The sequence below is a fragment of the Pan troglodytes genome, chromosome 8 (assembly GCF_028858775.2).
Source record: "Pan troglodytes isolate AG18354 chromosome 8, NHGRI_mPanTro3-v2.0_pri, whole genome shotgun sequence".
Taxonomy (NCBI): Eukaryota; Metazoa; Chordata; class Mammalia; order Primates; family Hominidae; genus Pan; species Pan troglodytes.
Window position 1 is genome coordinate 56,283,166 of NC_072406.2, and position 13,054 is coordinate 56,296,219.

General features: G+C 41.9%; 2 protein-coding genes across 2 annotated transcripts; one reads left to right on the forward strand and one right to left on the reverse strand.

The window, feature by feature from the left end:
* Nucleotides 1-1,596: 1,596 nt before the first annotated feature.
* Nucleotides 1,597-3,045, reverse strand: LOC107976967 (calponin-2). Its single transcript, XM_016963091.4, has one exon. The coding sequence runs from the start codon at nucleotides 2,992-2,994 to the stop codon at nucleotides 2,065-2,067; it is 930 nt and encodes a 309-aa protein (XP_016818580.1). The 5' UTR covers nucleotides 2,995-3,045; the 3' UTR covers nucleotides 1,597-2,064.
* Nucleotides 3,046-5,913: 2,868 nt separating this feature from the next.
* On the forward strand, nucleotides 5,914-8,420 carry LOC107966727 (zinc finger protein 248-like). Its single transcript, XM_054660071.2, has 2 exons — nucleotides 5,914-5,935; nucleotides 6,250-8,420. The coding sequence occupies exons 1-2, from the start codon at nucleotides 5,914-5,916 to the stop codon at nucleotides 6,894-6,896; spliced, it is 669 nt and encodes a 222-aa protein (XP_054516046.1). The 3' UTR covers nucleotides 6,897-8,420.
* The last annotated feature ends 4,634 nt before the right edge of the window (nucleotides 8,421-13,054 follow it).

Here is a 13,054-nt window from a genome sequence, read left to right on the forward strand (position 1 = left end):
TTCACACAGAAAACCAAGGAACTCTTTTTAAGTAGATATGCTAAGGTGAAAATATTCAGCTTGATTATTGGGTGTAAATTGGCAAGAAGTTTAAGGTTTGTGTTTTGAAATAGCTTTCCAAGAAATTGTGATGCATGCAACTTACTAGTATGTGTCCACTGATTTACTACTCATTCAGATAATTTAAAAGAAATCAGAGATAGAGCAACACTGCTAGGACCTTAGGGTGCATTTGTGGCAAAAGAACAAAACCAGCATGAAAATATTTTAAAGTTAAACAGTTAGAAAGAAATATTTGTTATAGAGCAGTGCCATACAAAGTGATTAAGTTAATATCACCACCTTTTAACTGTAAAGATTTATGAAGATTTTTTGGGATATTATGGGATAATAGCTATTTCTTGAAGGCATCCAGCTGCTGAGTAGGCTAACATTGAAAGGCCCAGTAACCAAGTGGATGCTTATAACTCAGGTCTGTGGTTGGGGATGAGCAATTATGGAGGAAAGATGGTTTGGATTGTGGACAGCAGAGGATGGTGACTGTGGTAATAAGGAGTGACAGTTGCCAATAGCAAATAGAATCCATTTGTCAGATCTGGTCTGTGAGTGTCGACTTTATCTGTTTTGTTTCTTAGTCCTTTGGGACACTAGGCTCAGGGATGTGGTAGGTTTTTGACCATAGTATTGTTAATATTGTGTTGAATCTGGGTAAGAACAGGGTGATAGTTGTCAGAGGAAGCTTCATAATAAAAAGATATGGTTGATTATCATGATTCATGGTATTCATGTTCTGGAAAGTTACCACAAGCACTGAATTAATGAATATTGAATCATTGCTCCCAGATGAAATACAGGGTTAGTTCCTGCCAGCCTCTGCCCACATTTTTTTTTTTTCTTCGTACAAACAGAGGTTTTATTGCGTTTGGTCCACAGTCGTATTTCACATTATCTCACGGAGCAGGGCCCCTGGGTGGGGGGTCCCTGTGCAGTACTTGGCGGGGCATATGGCCGGGGAAGATGGAGCAGTATAAGCTGGTCGGGCCCAGAAGGGAGGAGGGCTGGGGGCTCCTTAAAACCTACTGAGGGGCTGGGCACGGTGGCTCACACCTGTAATCTCAGCGCTTGGGGAGGCGGAGGCGGGCGGATCACACCTGAGGCCAGGAGTTCGAGACCAGCCTGGCCAACATGGGGAAACCCCGTCTCTACTAAAAATACAAAAATTAGCCGGGCGTGGTGGAGCACCTGCAGTCCTAGCTACTCAGGAGGCTGAGGCTGGAGAATCGCTTGAGCCCGGAAGGCGGAGGTGCAGTGAGCCAAGATGGCGCCACTGCACTCCGGCCTGGGCAACAACCACAACTGAAAAAAAAATCTACTGAGGCCAGAGAGGGTTGGGGCGGGGAGCATGGAGAGGGGGTCAGGCTTGGCCCCAACAACTCAGAATTTCACTTCCTTGTACGGCCCTCACTTTCCCCACTTGGCCCCGGGGCAGGTCTGAGGGTCTGAAGTCTGTTGGTCTGAATGTCCTAGGCAAATCCAGTCACTTGGGAGCCGGAGATATTTAACATCACGGCCCGGTCCCCTTTCCCAGGGGACTCATTTCCTAGCACCCTCTCCACTGTCCCTGCCCCACCCCTCGGGAAAAAAATGTATTTTTCTTTTGTGAATACTTCCTGAAACTTGCGGGCATAGAAACCACAAACTGCTCAGCTGACAAAAAGGGGAAGAGGCGAGGCAACCAGAAACCGTCGGGGACCGGTTCCTTCCAAGCCCAGGTCTCTTCTTCCCAGCACAGCCTGAATGTGCCAGCAGGGACCCTCGCCCTACACGTATTGGGATATGGCCTTGACCCCTTCCCCCACAGCCCAGTGGCTCCGTCTTGCGAAGGATCAAGGCAAAGGGGAAAAAAGCTCTGCTACCTGATCCCACGCTGACACTCACAGACCCTTGGTTGACTGGCAGCACTGAACGGGTTAAGAAAAAAAAAAAAAAAAAAAAGATGAAAACACAGAAAAACCCAAAAACCCAGATGGGGAGACGATGTGGGGAGAGAGCGTGCTGGGAGCCTCAGTAGCCGGCCTCCTCCTGGTAGTAAGGGGGATATTCAGGGACCTCCCCCGGGTCCGGGCAGTCGCCGGTGCCCGAGGGAGCCCCGTCGGCCACTGTGCCTTGCGGGCAGTACTTGGGGTCATATATCTGCCGGCCCAGGCCGAAGACCTGGCCGCTCTGGTTGGCGCCCTGCGTGTAGCCCATCTGCAGGGACATGGAGGAGTTGTCACACTTGTCGGTTCCCAGCTTGGTATCATAGATGTGCCGCCGGGTCCCGGGAGCCGTCATGCCCACCTGGCTGGCGCACTTGTTCGTGCCCATCTGGAGGCTGATGGTCGAGTGGTCCATGGGGGGCAGGATATGGTTCTTGGGGTCATAGAGATGCCTCCTCGTGCCGTACGCGGTCATGCCCGACTGGCTGGCGCATTTGTTGGTGCCCATCTGCAGCCCGATGACGCACTGGCCAGCCTTCATGGTGGCGTCGTCGAAATTCCGCTCCTGCTTCTCCGAGTACTTGACGCCAATGTCCACCCCGCTCTGCAGCCCCTTAGTCTTGGCCTTCCCCGCCAGGGCGAGAAGAGACACCTGCACCCGCGTCATGTTCCCACTCTCAAACAGGTCGTTGGCCTCGAACAGGTCCACAGGGTTCATGCCGTAGCTGACCATGGCCTTGATGAAGTTGGACAGGTTTTCTAGCTGGTGCCAGTTCTGCATGGAGCGGTTGATCTTGGGGACGGAGCCCGGCTGTAGCTTGTTCATGAGTGTGCATAAGATAGTTCCATCCTTCAGGCCCTTCTGGAAGTCGGGGCCGATGGAGAGGCCGGTGAGTCCCTCGATCCAGGTGCGGAGCTCTGCCTCCTTCTGGGGGTCATATTTGGACAGGAGCCGGTTCTTGACCTCGGCCGACAGCCCGTACGAGGGGCCCTTGTTGAACTGCGTGGAGCTCATGGCTGGCGGGCGGGCGGCGGGACGGGGCCGGACAGGACGGGACGGGACGGGGCTCTGCCCACATTTTTGTTAGCTAATCTATACATAATCTTTTTTAATATGGGTTTATTTTTAAAAATATACCCATATATATAGCTGATTTATTAATATTGAATTTATGGCCAATGGCACTACATCTCATGAATAAAGCTAATTTAACACACATATATTCTCCACAGGCACATCACAGCCTTCTTGCACTTAGGAACACGAGAGACAGTACTTCAGTCCTACACTAGCGGACTACTTTAAACAGTGGAATCACCAGCAAAACCCACAAAACTGAAAAATGTGGCACTAACAGTACCAGGGACGGGCACTTGTTTATAGTATGAGAACTGAAACAAGAAGCTAGAGCATGGCCTTGTTCAGTTTCACCTGGGAATATGTGTGCTGGGTGACTGAAGTTTTTAAGTGCTCAGTGCATGTTCTTGACAATGAAAGCACCAAGAGTCTTGATTTGGGGTTTACAAATAAGTTTTAATGAGTAGATGAATTTGTTGTCACAAAATCCATGAATAATGAGGATTAACTGTATGAAGATCAGTAAAGATTCTAAGATTAGGTTGAAAACTATGGTCTTTAAAGCTCACACTGGAAAGAGAAACCAGACATGCTGAAATAAATAAATGGTTAAAAAATTATATATGTATATTCATATATGTAATAGATACACACATATATATTATATATTATATGTATATGAAAAGTAAAGGATGACTTTATATATACAAAAATAGAGTTGTGTGAGGTACAAGACTGTTTATGAAATAAATTGATAAATAGGGAAATTTTATGATTTGATGGCTATGACAGGTTCATTAATGACAACTGTGGTAGAAGAAAATGAAGATACAACAGCAGAATAAAACTACATACCTGATCTTGTTTCCATAGCCTACATGTATGCTTTCTCTGGACATTGGCTTTTGGTGTGAATCAGCTAGAGTAAGAATTACTGTCTGGGCAATAGGAGTTTTCTTTTGCACATGGAAAATTATTGCTGTCTGAAATTGTAATTTGGTGTTGATGAGTGGAAGAGAAAAGAAGAGCCAGGCAAAGTGGCTCATGCCTGTAATCCCAGCACTTTGGAAGGCTGAAGTGGGCAGATCACTTGAAATCGGGAGTTTGAGACCAGCCTGGCCAATATGGTGAAATCCCATCTCTACTAAAAATACAAATACCACTTGCTAGCATGTGTCCACTGATTTACTACTCATTCAGATAATTTAAAAGAAATCAGAGATAGAGCAACACCTGCTAGGACCTTAGGGTGCGGTGGCTCATGCCTATAATCTCTGCACTCTGAGAGGCTGAGGTGGGTGGTTTACCTGAGGTCAGGAATTCGAGACCAGCCTGGCAAAGATGGCGAAACCCCGTCTCTACTAAAAATACAAAAATCAGCCAGGCACGGTGGCGGGTGCCTGTAATCCCAGCTACTTGAGAGGATGAGGCAGGAGAATCACTTGAACCTGGGAGGTGGAGGTTGCAATGAGCCAAGATTGTGCCATTGCAATCCAGCCTGGGCAAAGAGCTAGATTCTGTCTCAAAAAACAAACAAACAAAAAAAAATAAAAACAAAGAAAAGAATTAGTGATGCATTGGAAACATACGTATTAGTGAGTATTTTACAGCAGGAGATAAAAACCTACATTTGCCTCCTCCAAACTTAATTTTTCCTTTGCCGTCGCCCCTCAAACACTATCACCTGATTTTTTTTCTGGCAATTTTACCTACTATTCAATGCTTTCGATGATTCCCCTTCATGCCTCTACCATTCATCCTAAAATACCATTTGTTGTATTTGTTTATTCCACTTTATCCAGTTTTGAAGGTCACATTTCTAAAGTGCCAGATTACTGTGTTTTTATTTGCAGATTCCTCTCCTTTTTTCATATTCAGTTTGTTTTGTCTAATCCTAAGGGAGTGAGATGTATGCCTTCAGGATTACTTTCAGACCAGATGCCTGGGCTATCCTAGAGCATTTGCATGTTACATCCCCTTTCCACATGAAATGTGTTAATATTTATAAGATATGGTAAACTATTCTCATTTCTAGAATTCTGGAAAGTTGACCTGATGGAGAAGAACCAGGAAAACCAAGACCAGCATTTGAGGAAAGCTGGTTTTGTCAACAACAAAATACTGATGGAAGACAGAAATAGTGTTTTAGGAGAAACAGTTAATATAAGTTCAAACCTTGTTCCAATGAGAAAAATACCTGATAAATATGACTTATGTATAATGAATGTGAATTATATTTCAGAATTAATTGTTAGTAATAGAAACTCCTTTGGAAGGAAGCTTGATGAGCTCAGTGCACATGCGAAATTGCTCCTTCATATGACATGAGCATCCTTATGCCAGAGAGAAACATTTTGAGTGTGATGGAAATGAGAAAGCCATCTGTTAGAATGAGGACTTATTTCAGCATCAGGATATTCAAACTCTGAAGCAAATTTTTGAATACCTTGAGTGTGGGAAAGCTTTTCATGAGGAGGCAGCCTTCAGTACCCATAAGAGAGTGTGCTTCTGGGAGAAACCTTGTGAATATAATGAACAACTAAGAGCCTTTTCTGACAATCCAAACCTCCTTGTTCATCAGAGTACTCACAGAAGGGAAAATCACTATGAGTTTAATTGCTGTGGGAGGAGGTCTGTTGGTGAGAAATCTCTAAATAAACACTATGGAGGAATCATGGGGAAAAATACTATGAGTGTGAGAATAATTTTGGCAAAAGTCACTCTTTATTGACACTGAAAGAACTCAAAAAGGAAAAACAAGCTTTGAATGTAATGAAGGTAGGGAAATCTTTAAGAAACCAAGTCTCTCTCAACAGCATACATATGCAGAAAAGAAAACCTTTCAAAATAGTCATTATGGGAGTTCTTTTTGGCATATGTCAGTTCTCCCTAAACATCAGCAAACACACGTAGGAGGAAAGTTCTATGAATGTAATGAGTGTGGGAAAGCTCTCAGCCACAGTTCATCTATCATAGTACATAATAGGATATACACAGGGGAGAAACCTTATGAATGTACTGAATGTGAGAAAACCTTCACAAATAGGTCAGGCCTTACAGTTCATTGGCAGATACACACAGGGCAAAAACCCTAAGAATGTATTGAATGTGTCATGCACATTCAATACATACAAATGCAAAGTGTCATTAGGTTATGTGACTTATATCTGAAGGGAAGCCTTTAGATATAAGTCAGGCCTTACAGTACATCAGTACATCAGAGAACACACACAGGTGATAAACCCAATGAGTGTAGTGAATGTGGGAAAAAATTCTGTGAGAAGTCATATCTCCAAGTACATCAGAGAACTTACACAGGGGAGAAATCCCATGAGGGTAAAGAATGTGGAAAAACCTTTGTTTACAATTCATTCCTCATAGTACATCAAAGGATACACATAGGTGTAAGACCCTATGAATGTAACGAATGTGGGAAAACATTCTCACAAAAGCCAGACTTCACTTATCATCAGAGAACTCATACTGGAGAAAGGCCCTGTGAATGTAATGAATGTGGGAAGTCTTTCTCAGTGAAGTCAAAACTTATTGTGCATCAGAGAACTCACACAGGGGAAAAACCCTATGAATGTAATGAATGTGGGAAAACCTTTTCCCAGAAGTCATCTCTTACAGTACATCAGAGAACACACACAGGGGAGAAACCATATAAATGTAATGCATGTGGGAAAAGTTTTTCCCAGAAGTTATCCCTTACTGTACATCAAAAAAGACATAAAAAGAGAAGCCATATAAATGTATTCAATGCAGCAAAACATTTAACCAGAAATCAGCACTTACTAAACATCAAAGAACTCAGGAGAGAAACTTCATATATATAATGAATGCAGCAAAACTTTTTACCACAAGTCATCCCTCACAGTACATCAGAGAACCCACACAGGAGAGAAACCCTACAAATGTAATGAATGTGAGAAGACTTTCTACCAGAAGTCATCACTTATAGCACATCAGAAAACACACAGAAGGCAGAAATCCTGTGAATCTACAAATGTGGAGAGCCTTTTATCAGAATTCACTAATCTGAGAAAGTACAGAGAGAAGTCCCTGTTAGCATCTTCTGAAAGTCCAGAAACCTTTTCTTACTTAACCTACTCAGTTTACATTAAAAACAGTGAAGGGGAGAAACTTTGTAAGTATGAGAAATATTTTGCCCAGAAATAAAGGGCCATCTTAGTGAGCAGCAGATATTTGATATTTGAAACATCTTATGAATATTTTGAATAAGTTGTAACTTTGAAAATGATTCATTTTTGGTTATACATGAGAGATTTTAGCTCACTGGAAATATACCAGTTTGGTAATTGAGACTAAAAACTTCCTTTAGAAATATTATACTAGGCCGGGCGCGGTGGCTCACGCCTGTAATCCCAGCACTTTGGGAGGCCGAGGCGGGCGGATCACGAGGTCAGGAGATCGAGACCATCCTGGCTAACACGGTGAAACCCCGTCTCTACTAAAAATACAAAAAATTAGCCGGGCGTGGTAGCAGGCGCCTGTAGTCCCAGCTACTCGGGAGGCTGAGGCAGGAGAATGGCGTGAACCCGGGAGGCGGAGCTTGCAGTGAGCCGAGATCGCGCCACTGCACTCCAGCCTGGGCGACAGAGCGAGACTCCGTCTCAAAAAAAAAAAAGAAATATTATACTAAAATTCTTGTTTCTGATATACCAAAATTTTATTGAAAATATTCAGTTACAGACATACTGTGTACTAGGAATCTAACTTCAAAAAGCACAATTAGGTCGAATAGTCATAAATACACCAAATACAAATGCAAAGTGTCATTAGGTTATGTGAGTGTGCTTTATTTTTATTTTTTATTTCATTTTATTTTATTTTCTGTGTTCCAGTAAAACTTTACTTACTCAAGTGCAACAGAGCTTAAAGGTTAAAAAAAAAGTACTTACAAAGACAGGCAGTGGGCTGGACTTGGCCTACAGCCACTAATTTGCTGACCTCTGTGCTAAAATCAAGGTGCTTCTAATGCAATCAATACTTTTTAACAGCACCTTACATGCACGCCATTATCCTTCAAAGGCAGACCTTTGGCCGGGCGCTGTGGCTCACGCCTGTAATCCCAGCACTTTGGGAGGCCGAGGTGGGCAGATCACGAGGTCAGGATATCGAGACCATTCTGGTTAACACAGTGAAACCCCGTCTCTACTAAAAGTACAAAAAAAATTAGCCGGGCGTGGTGGCGGGTCCCTGTAGTCCCAGCTACTCAGGAGGCTGAGGCAGGAGAATGGCGTGAACCTGGGAGGCGGAGCTTGCAGTGAGCCGAGATCGCTCTGCTGCACTCCAGCCTGGGCGACAGAGTGAGACTCTGTCTCAAAAAAAAAAAAAAAAAAAAGGCAGACCCTTTATGCTACATGCTTTCATTTTGATTTTTCAAATGTTCAGTTTGCAACTTACAATACAAGCGCTGTAAGGGAATAATATCTTGTGGGACTCAATACAGAACTTCAATGTCAAAGCAATTTTTCATTGTATTAAAGCACAGAAGTGTGAATAAGGCCAGTATAATGGGAAGAAATAATCCTACCCAAATACATCCTATAGTAATAAATCTGCAATCAAGAAATCCACTTGGGTGCTGGAGTAAATGGCCTTGAACAGAAAGAACTAGTATCTAGGAAATGCATAATCATATAAATAAAAATTTCTAAAATAAAGCAAAAGGTTACATTTCTAAGCCTTAAAGTATTTTTCTTTCTTCACACTTGAATTTTTATTCTAAGTGACTGAACAAAAAATACACTATCAAGATGAAAAGGCAATTCAGAAAAGAAATACAAGCACCTAGCAAATAAGTGTAAATATATGCAATCTCCAAAAAAAGTAAATTATAACCAGAAGAAAGAATCGGTTAAAAAAAATTAGGGTGCATATAATTTGCATTCGAAGCTTTCCCTTACAAGCCTGAATCCTCAGTACCAGATCTTAATCTTCTATATCTCAGGTCAGCCCCTCCAAATATAGCTGCCTCATCAGATATTTCAGTTTAGATCTGGCCAGATGATCAGGCTATTCCCCTAACTAGTGTGGGCCACAAAAGACTCAAGTGACATTGAGAAAAATCAGAGAAGATGAACCAGGCTTGGTAGCTCATGCCTGTAATTATCTGGAGGCTGACTGGGGAAGATTGCTCGAGCCTGGGAGTTCAAAGCCATCCTGGGCTCACAAAAAAATGGTGGGGGGCAGGTGGGAATTTTGATGCTTAAATTCCTTGGTTCCTTCTGTAGTGGATTTCTTCTTTTTTTTTTTATTATACTTTAAGTTCTAGGGTACATGTGCACAATGTGCAGGTTTGATGCATAGGTATATATGTGCCATGTTGGTTTGCTGCATCCATCAACTCATCATTTACATTAGGTATTTCTCCTAATGCTATCCCTCCCCCAGCCCCCCATCCCCTGACAGGCCCTGGTGTGTGATGTTCCCCTTCCTGTGTCCAAGTGATCTCATTGTTCAATTCCCACCCATGAGTGAGAACATGTGGTGTTTGCTTTTCTGTCCTTGTGATAGTTTTTTGAGAATGATGGTTTCCAGCTTCATCCATGTCCCTGCAAAGGACATGAACTCATCCTTTTTTATGGCTGCATAGTATTCCATGGTGTACATGTGCCAAATTTTCTTAATCCAGTCTATCATTGATGGACATTTGGGTTGGTTCCAAGTCTTTATTATTGTGAATAGTGCCACAGTAAACATATGTGTGCATGTGTCTTTATAGTAGCATGATTTATAATCCTTTGGGTGTATATACCCAGTAATGGGATTGCTGGGTCATATGGTAATTCTAGTTCAAGATCCTTGAGGAATCGCCACACTGTCTTCCACAATGTTTGAACTAATTTACACTCCCACCAACAGTGTAAAAGTGTTCCTATTTCTCCCCATCCTCTCCAGCATCTGTTGTTTCCCAACTTTTTAATGATTGCCATTCTAACTGGCAAGAATGGTATCTCATTGTGGTTTTGATTTGTATTTCTCTGATGACCAGTGGTGATGAGCATTTTTTCATGTGTCTGTTGGCTGCATAGATGTCTTCTTTTTTTTTTTTTGAGATGGAGTCTTGCTCTGTTGCCCAGGCTCGAGTGCAGTGGCGTGATCTCGGCTCACTGCAAGCTCTGCCTCCCGGGTTCATGCCATTCTTCTGCCTTAGCCTCCGGCACTTGCCACCATGCCCAGCTAATTTTTTTTGTTTTGTATTTTTAGTAGAGACAGGGTTTCACCATGTTAGCCAGGATGGTCTCGATCTCCTGACCTCGTGATCCACCTGCCTCGGCCTCCCAAAGTGCTGGGATGACAGCCATGAGCCACCGCACCCAGACAGATGTCTTCTTTTGAGAAGTGTCTGTTCATACCCTTTGCCCACTTTTTGATGGGGTTGTTTGTTTTTTTTCTTGTAAATTTGTTTGACTTCTTTGTAGATTCTGGATATTAGCCCTTTATCAGATGGGTAGATTGCAAAAATTTTCTCCCATTCTGTAGGTTGCCTGTTCACTCTGATGGTAGTTTCTTTTGCTGTGCAGAAGCTCTTTAGTTTAATTAGATCCCATTTGTCAATTTTGGCTTTTGTTGCCATTGCTTTTGGTGTTTTAGTCATGAAGTCCTTGCCCATGCCAATGTCCTGAATGGTATTGCCTAGGTTTTCTTCTAGGGTTTTTTATGGTTTTAGGTCTAACATTTAAGTCTTTAATCCATCTTGAATTAATTTTTGTATAAGGTGTAAGGAAGGGATCCAGTTTCCGCTTTCTACATATGGCTAGCCAGTTTTCCCAGCACCATTTATTAAATAGGGAATCCTTTCCCCATTTCTTGTTTTTGTCAGGTTTGTCAATGATCAGATGGTTGTAGATGTGTGGTGTTATTTCTGAGGGCTCTGTTCTGTTCCATTGGTCTACATATCTGTTTTGATACCAGTACCATGCTGTTTTGGTTACTGTAGCCTTGTAGTATAGTTTGAAGTCAGGTAGCTTGATGCCTCCAGCTTTGTTTTTTTTTGCTTAGGATTGTCTTGGCAATGCGGGCTCTTTTTTGGTTTATATGAACTTTAAAGTAGTTTTTTCTAATTCTGTGAAGAAAGTCATTGGTAGCTTGATGGGGATGGCATTGAATCTATAAATTACTTTGGGCATTATGGCCATTTTCACAATATTGATTCTTCCTATCCATGAGCATGGAATATTCTTCCATTTGTGTCCTCTTTTATTTTGTTGAGCAGTGGTTTGTAGTTCTCCTTGAAGGGGTCCTTCACATCCCTTGTAAGTTGGATTCCTAGGTATTTTATTGTCTTTGTAGCAATTGTGAATAGGAGTTCACTCATAATTTGGCTCTCTGTTTGTCTGTTATTGGTGTATAGGAATGCTTGTGATTTTTGCACATTGATTTTGTGTCCTGAGACTTTGCTGAAGTTGCTTATCAGCTTAAGGAAATTTTGGGCTGAGATGATGGGGTTTTCTAAATATACAATCATGTCATCTGCAAACAGGGACAATTTGATTTCCTCTTATCCTAATTGAATACCCTTTTTTTCTTTCTCTTGCCTGATTGCCCTGGCCAGAACTTCCAACACTATGTTGAATAGGAGTGGTGAGAGAGGGCATCCCTGTCTTGTGCTGGTTTTCAAAGGGAATGCTTCCAGTTTTTGCCCATTAAGTATGATATTGGCTGTGGGTTTGTCATAAATAGCTCTTATCATTTTGAGATATGTTCCATCAACACCTAGTTTATTGAGAGTTTTTAGCATGAAGGGCTGTTGAATTTTGTCAAAGGCCTTTTCTGCATCTATTGAGATAATCATGTGGTTTTTTTGTTGTTGGTTCTGTTTATGTGATGGATTATGTTTATTGATTTGCATATATTGAACCAGCCTTGCATCCCAGGGATAAAGCCCACTTGATCGTGGTGGATAAGCTTTTTGATGTGCTACTGGATTCAGTTTGCCAGTATTTTATTGAGGATTTTTGCATTGATGTTCATCAGAGATATTGGTCTAAAATTCTCTTTTTTTGTTGTGTCTCTGCCAGGCTTTGGTATCAGGATGATGCTGGCCTCATAAAATGAGTTAGGGAGGATTCCCTCTTTTTCTATTGATTGGAATAGTTTCAGAAGGAATGGTGCCAGCTCGTCTTTCTAGCTGTGGTAGAATTCAGCTGTGAATCCGTCTGGTCCTGGACTTTTTTTGGTTGGTAGGCTATTAATTATTGCCTCAATTTGAGAGCCTGTTATTGGTCTATTCAGAGATTCAACTTCTTCCTGGTTTAGTCTTGGGAGAGTGTATGTGTCCAGGAATTTATCCATTTCTTCTAGATTTTCTAGTTTATTTGCATAGAGGTGTTTATAGTATTCTCTGGTGGTAGTTTGTATTTCTGTTAGATCAGTGGTGATATCCCCTTTATCATTTTTTATTGTGTCTATTTGATTTTTTTCTCTTTTCTTCTTTATTAGTCTTGCTAGTGGTCTATCGATTTTGTTGCTCTTTTCAAAAAACCAGCTCCTGGATTCATTGATTTTTTGAAGGGTATTTTTGTATCTCTATATTTTTCAGTTCTGCTCTGATCTTAGTTATTTCTTGCCTTCTGCTACCTTTTGAATTTGTTTGCTCTTGCTTCTCTGATTGTTTTAATTGTGATGTTAGGGTGTCGATTTTAGATCTTTCCTGCTTTCTCTTGTGGGCATTTAGTGCTATAAATTTCCCTCTACACACTGCTTTAAATGTGTCCTAGAGATTCTGGTATGTTGTGTCTTTGTTCTCATTGGTTTGAAAGAACATCTTTATTTCTGCCTTCATTTCATTATTTACCCAGTAGTCATTCCGGGGCAAGTTGTTTAGTTTCCATGTAGTTTTGTGGTTTTGAGTGAGTTTCTTAATCCTGAGTTCTAATTCGATTGCACTGTGATCTGAGACACAGTTTGTTGTGATTTCTTTTACATTTGCTGAGGAGTGCTGTACTTCCAATTATGTGGTCACTTT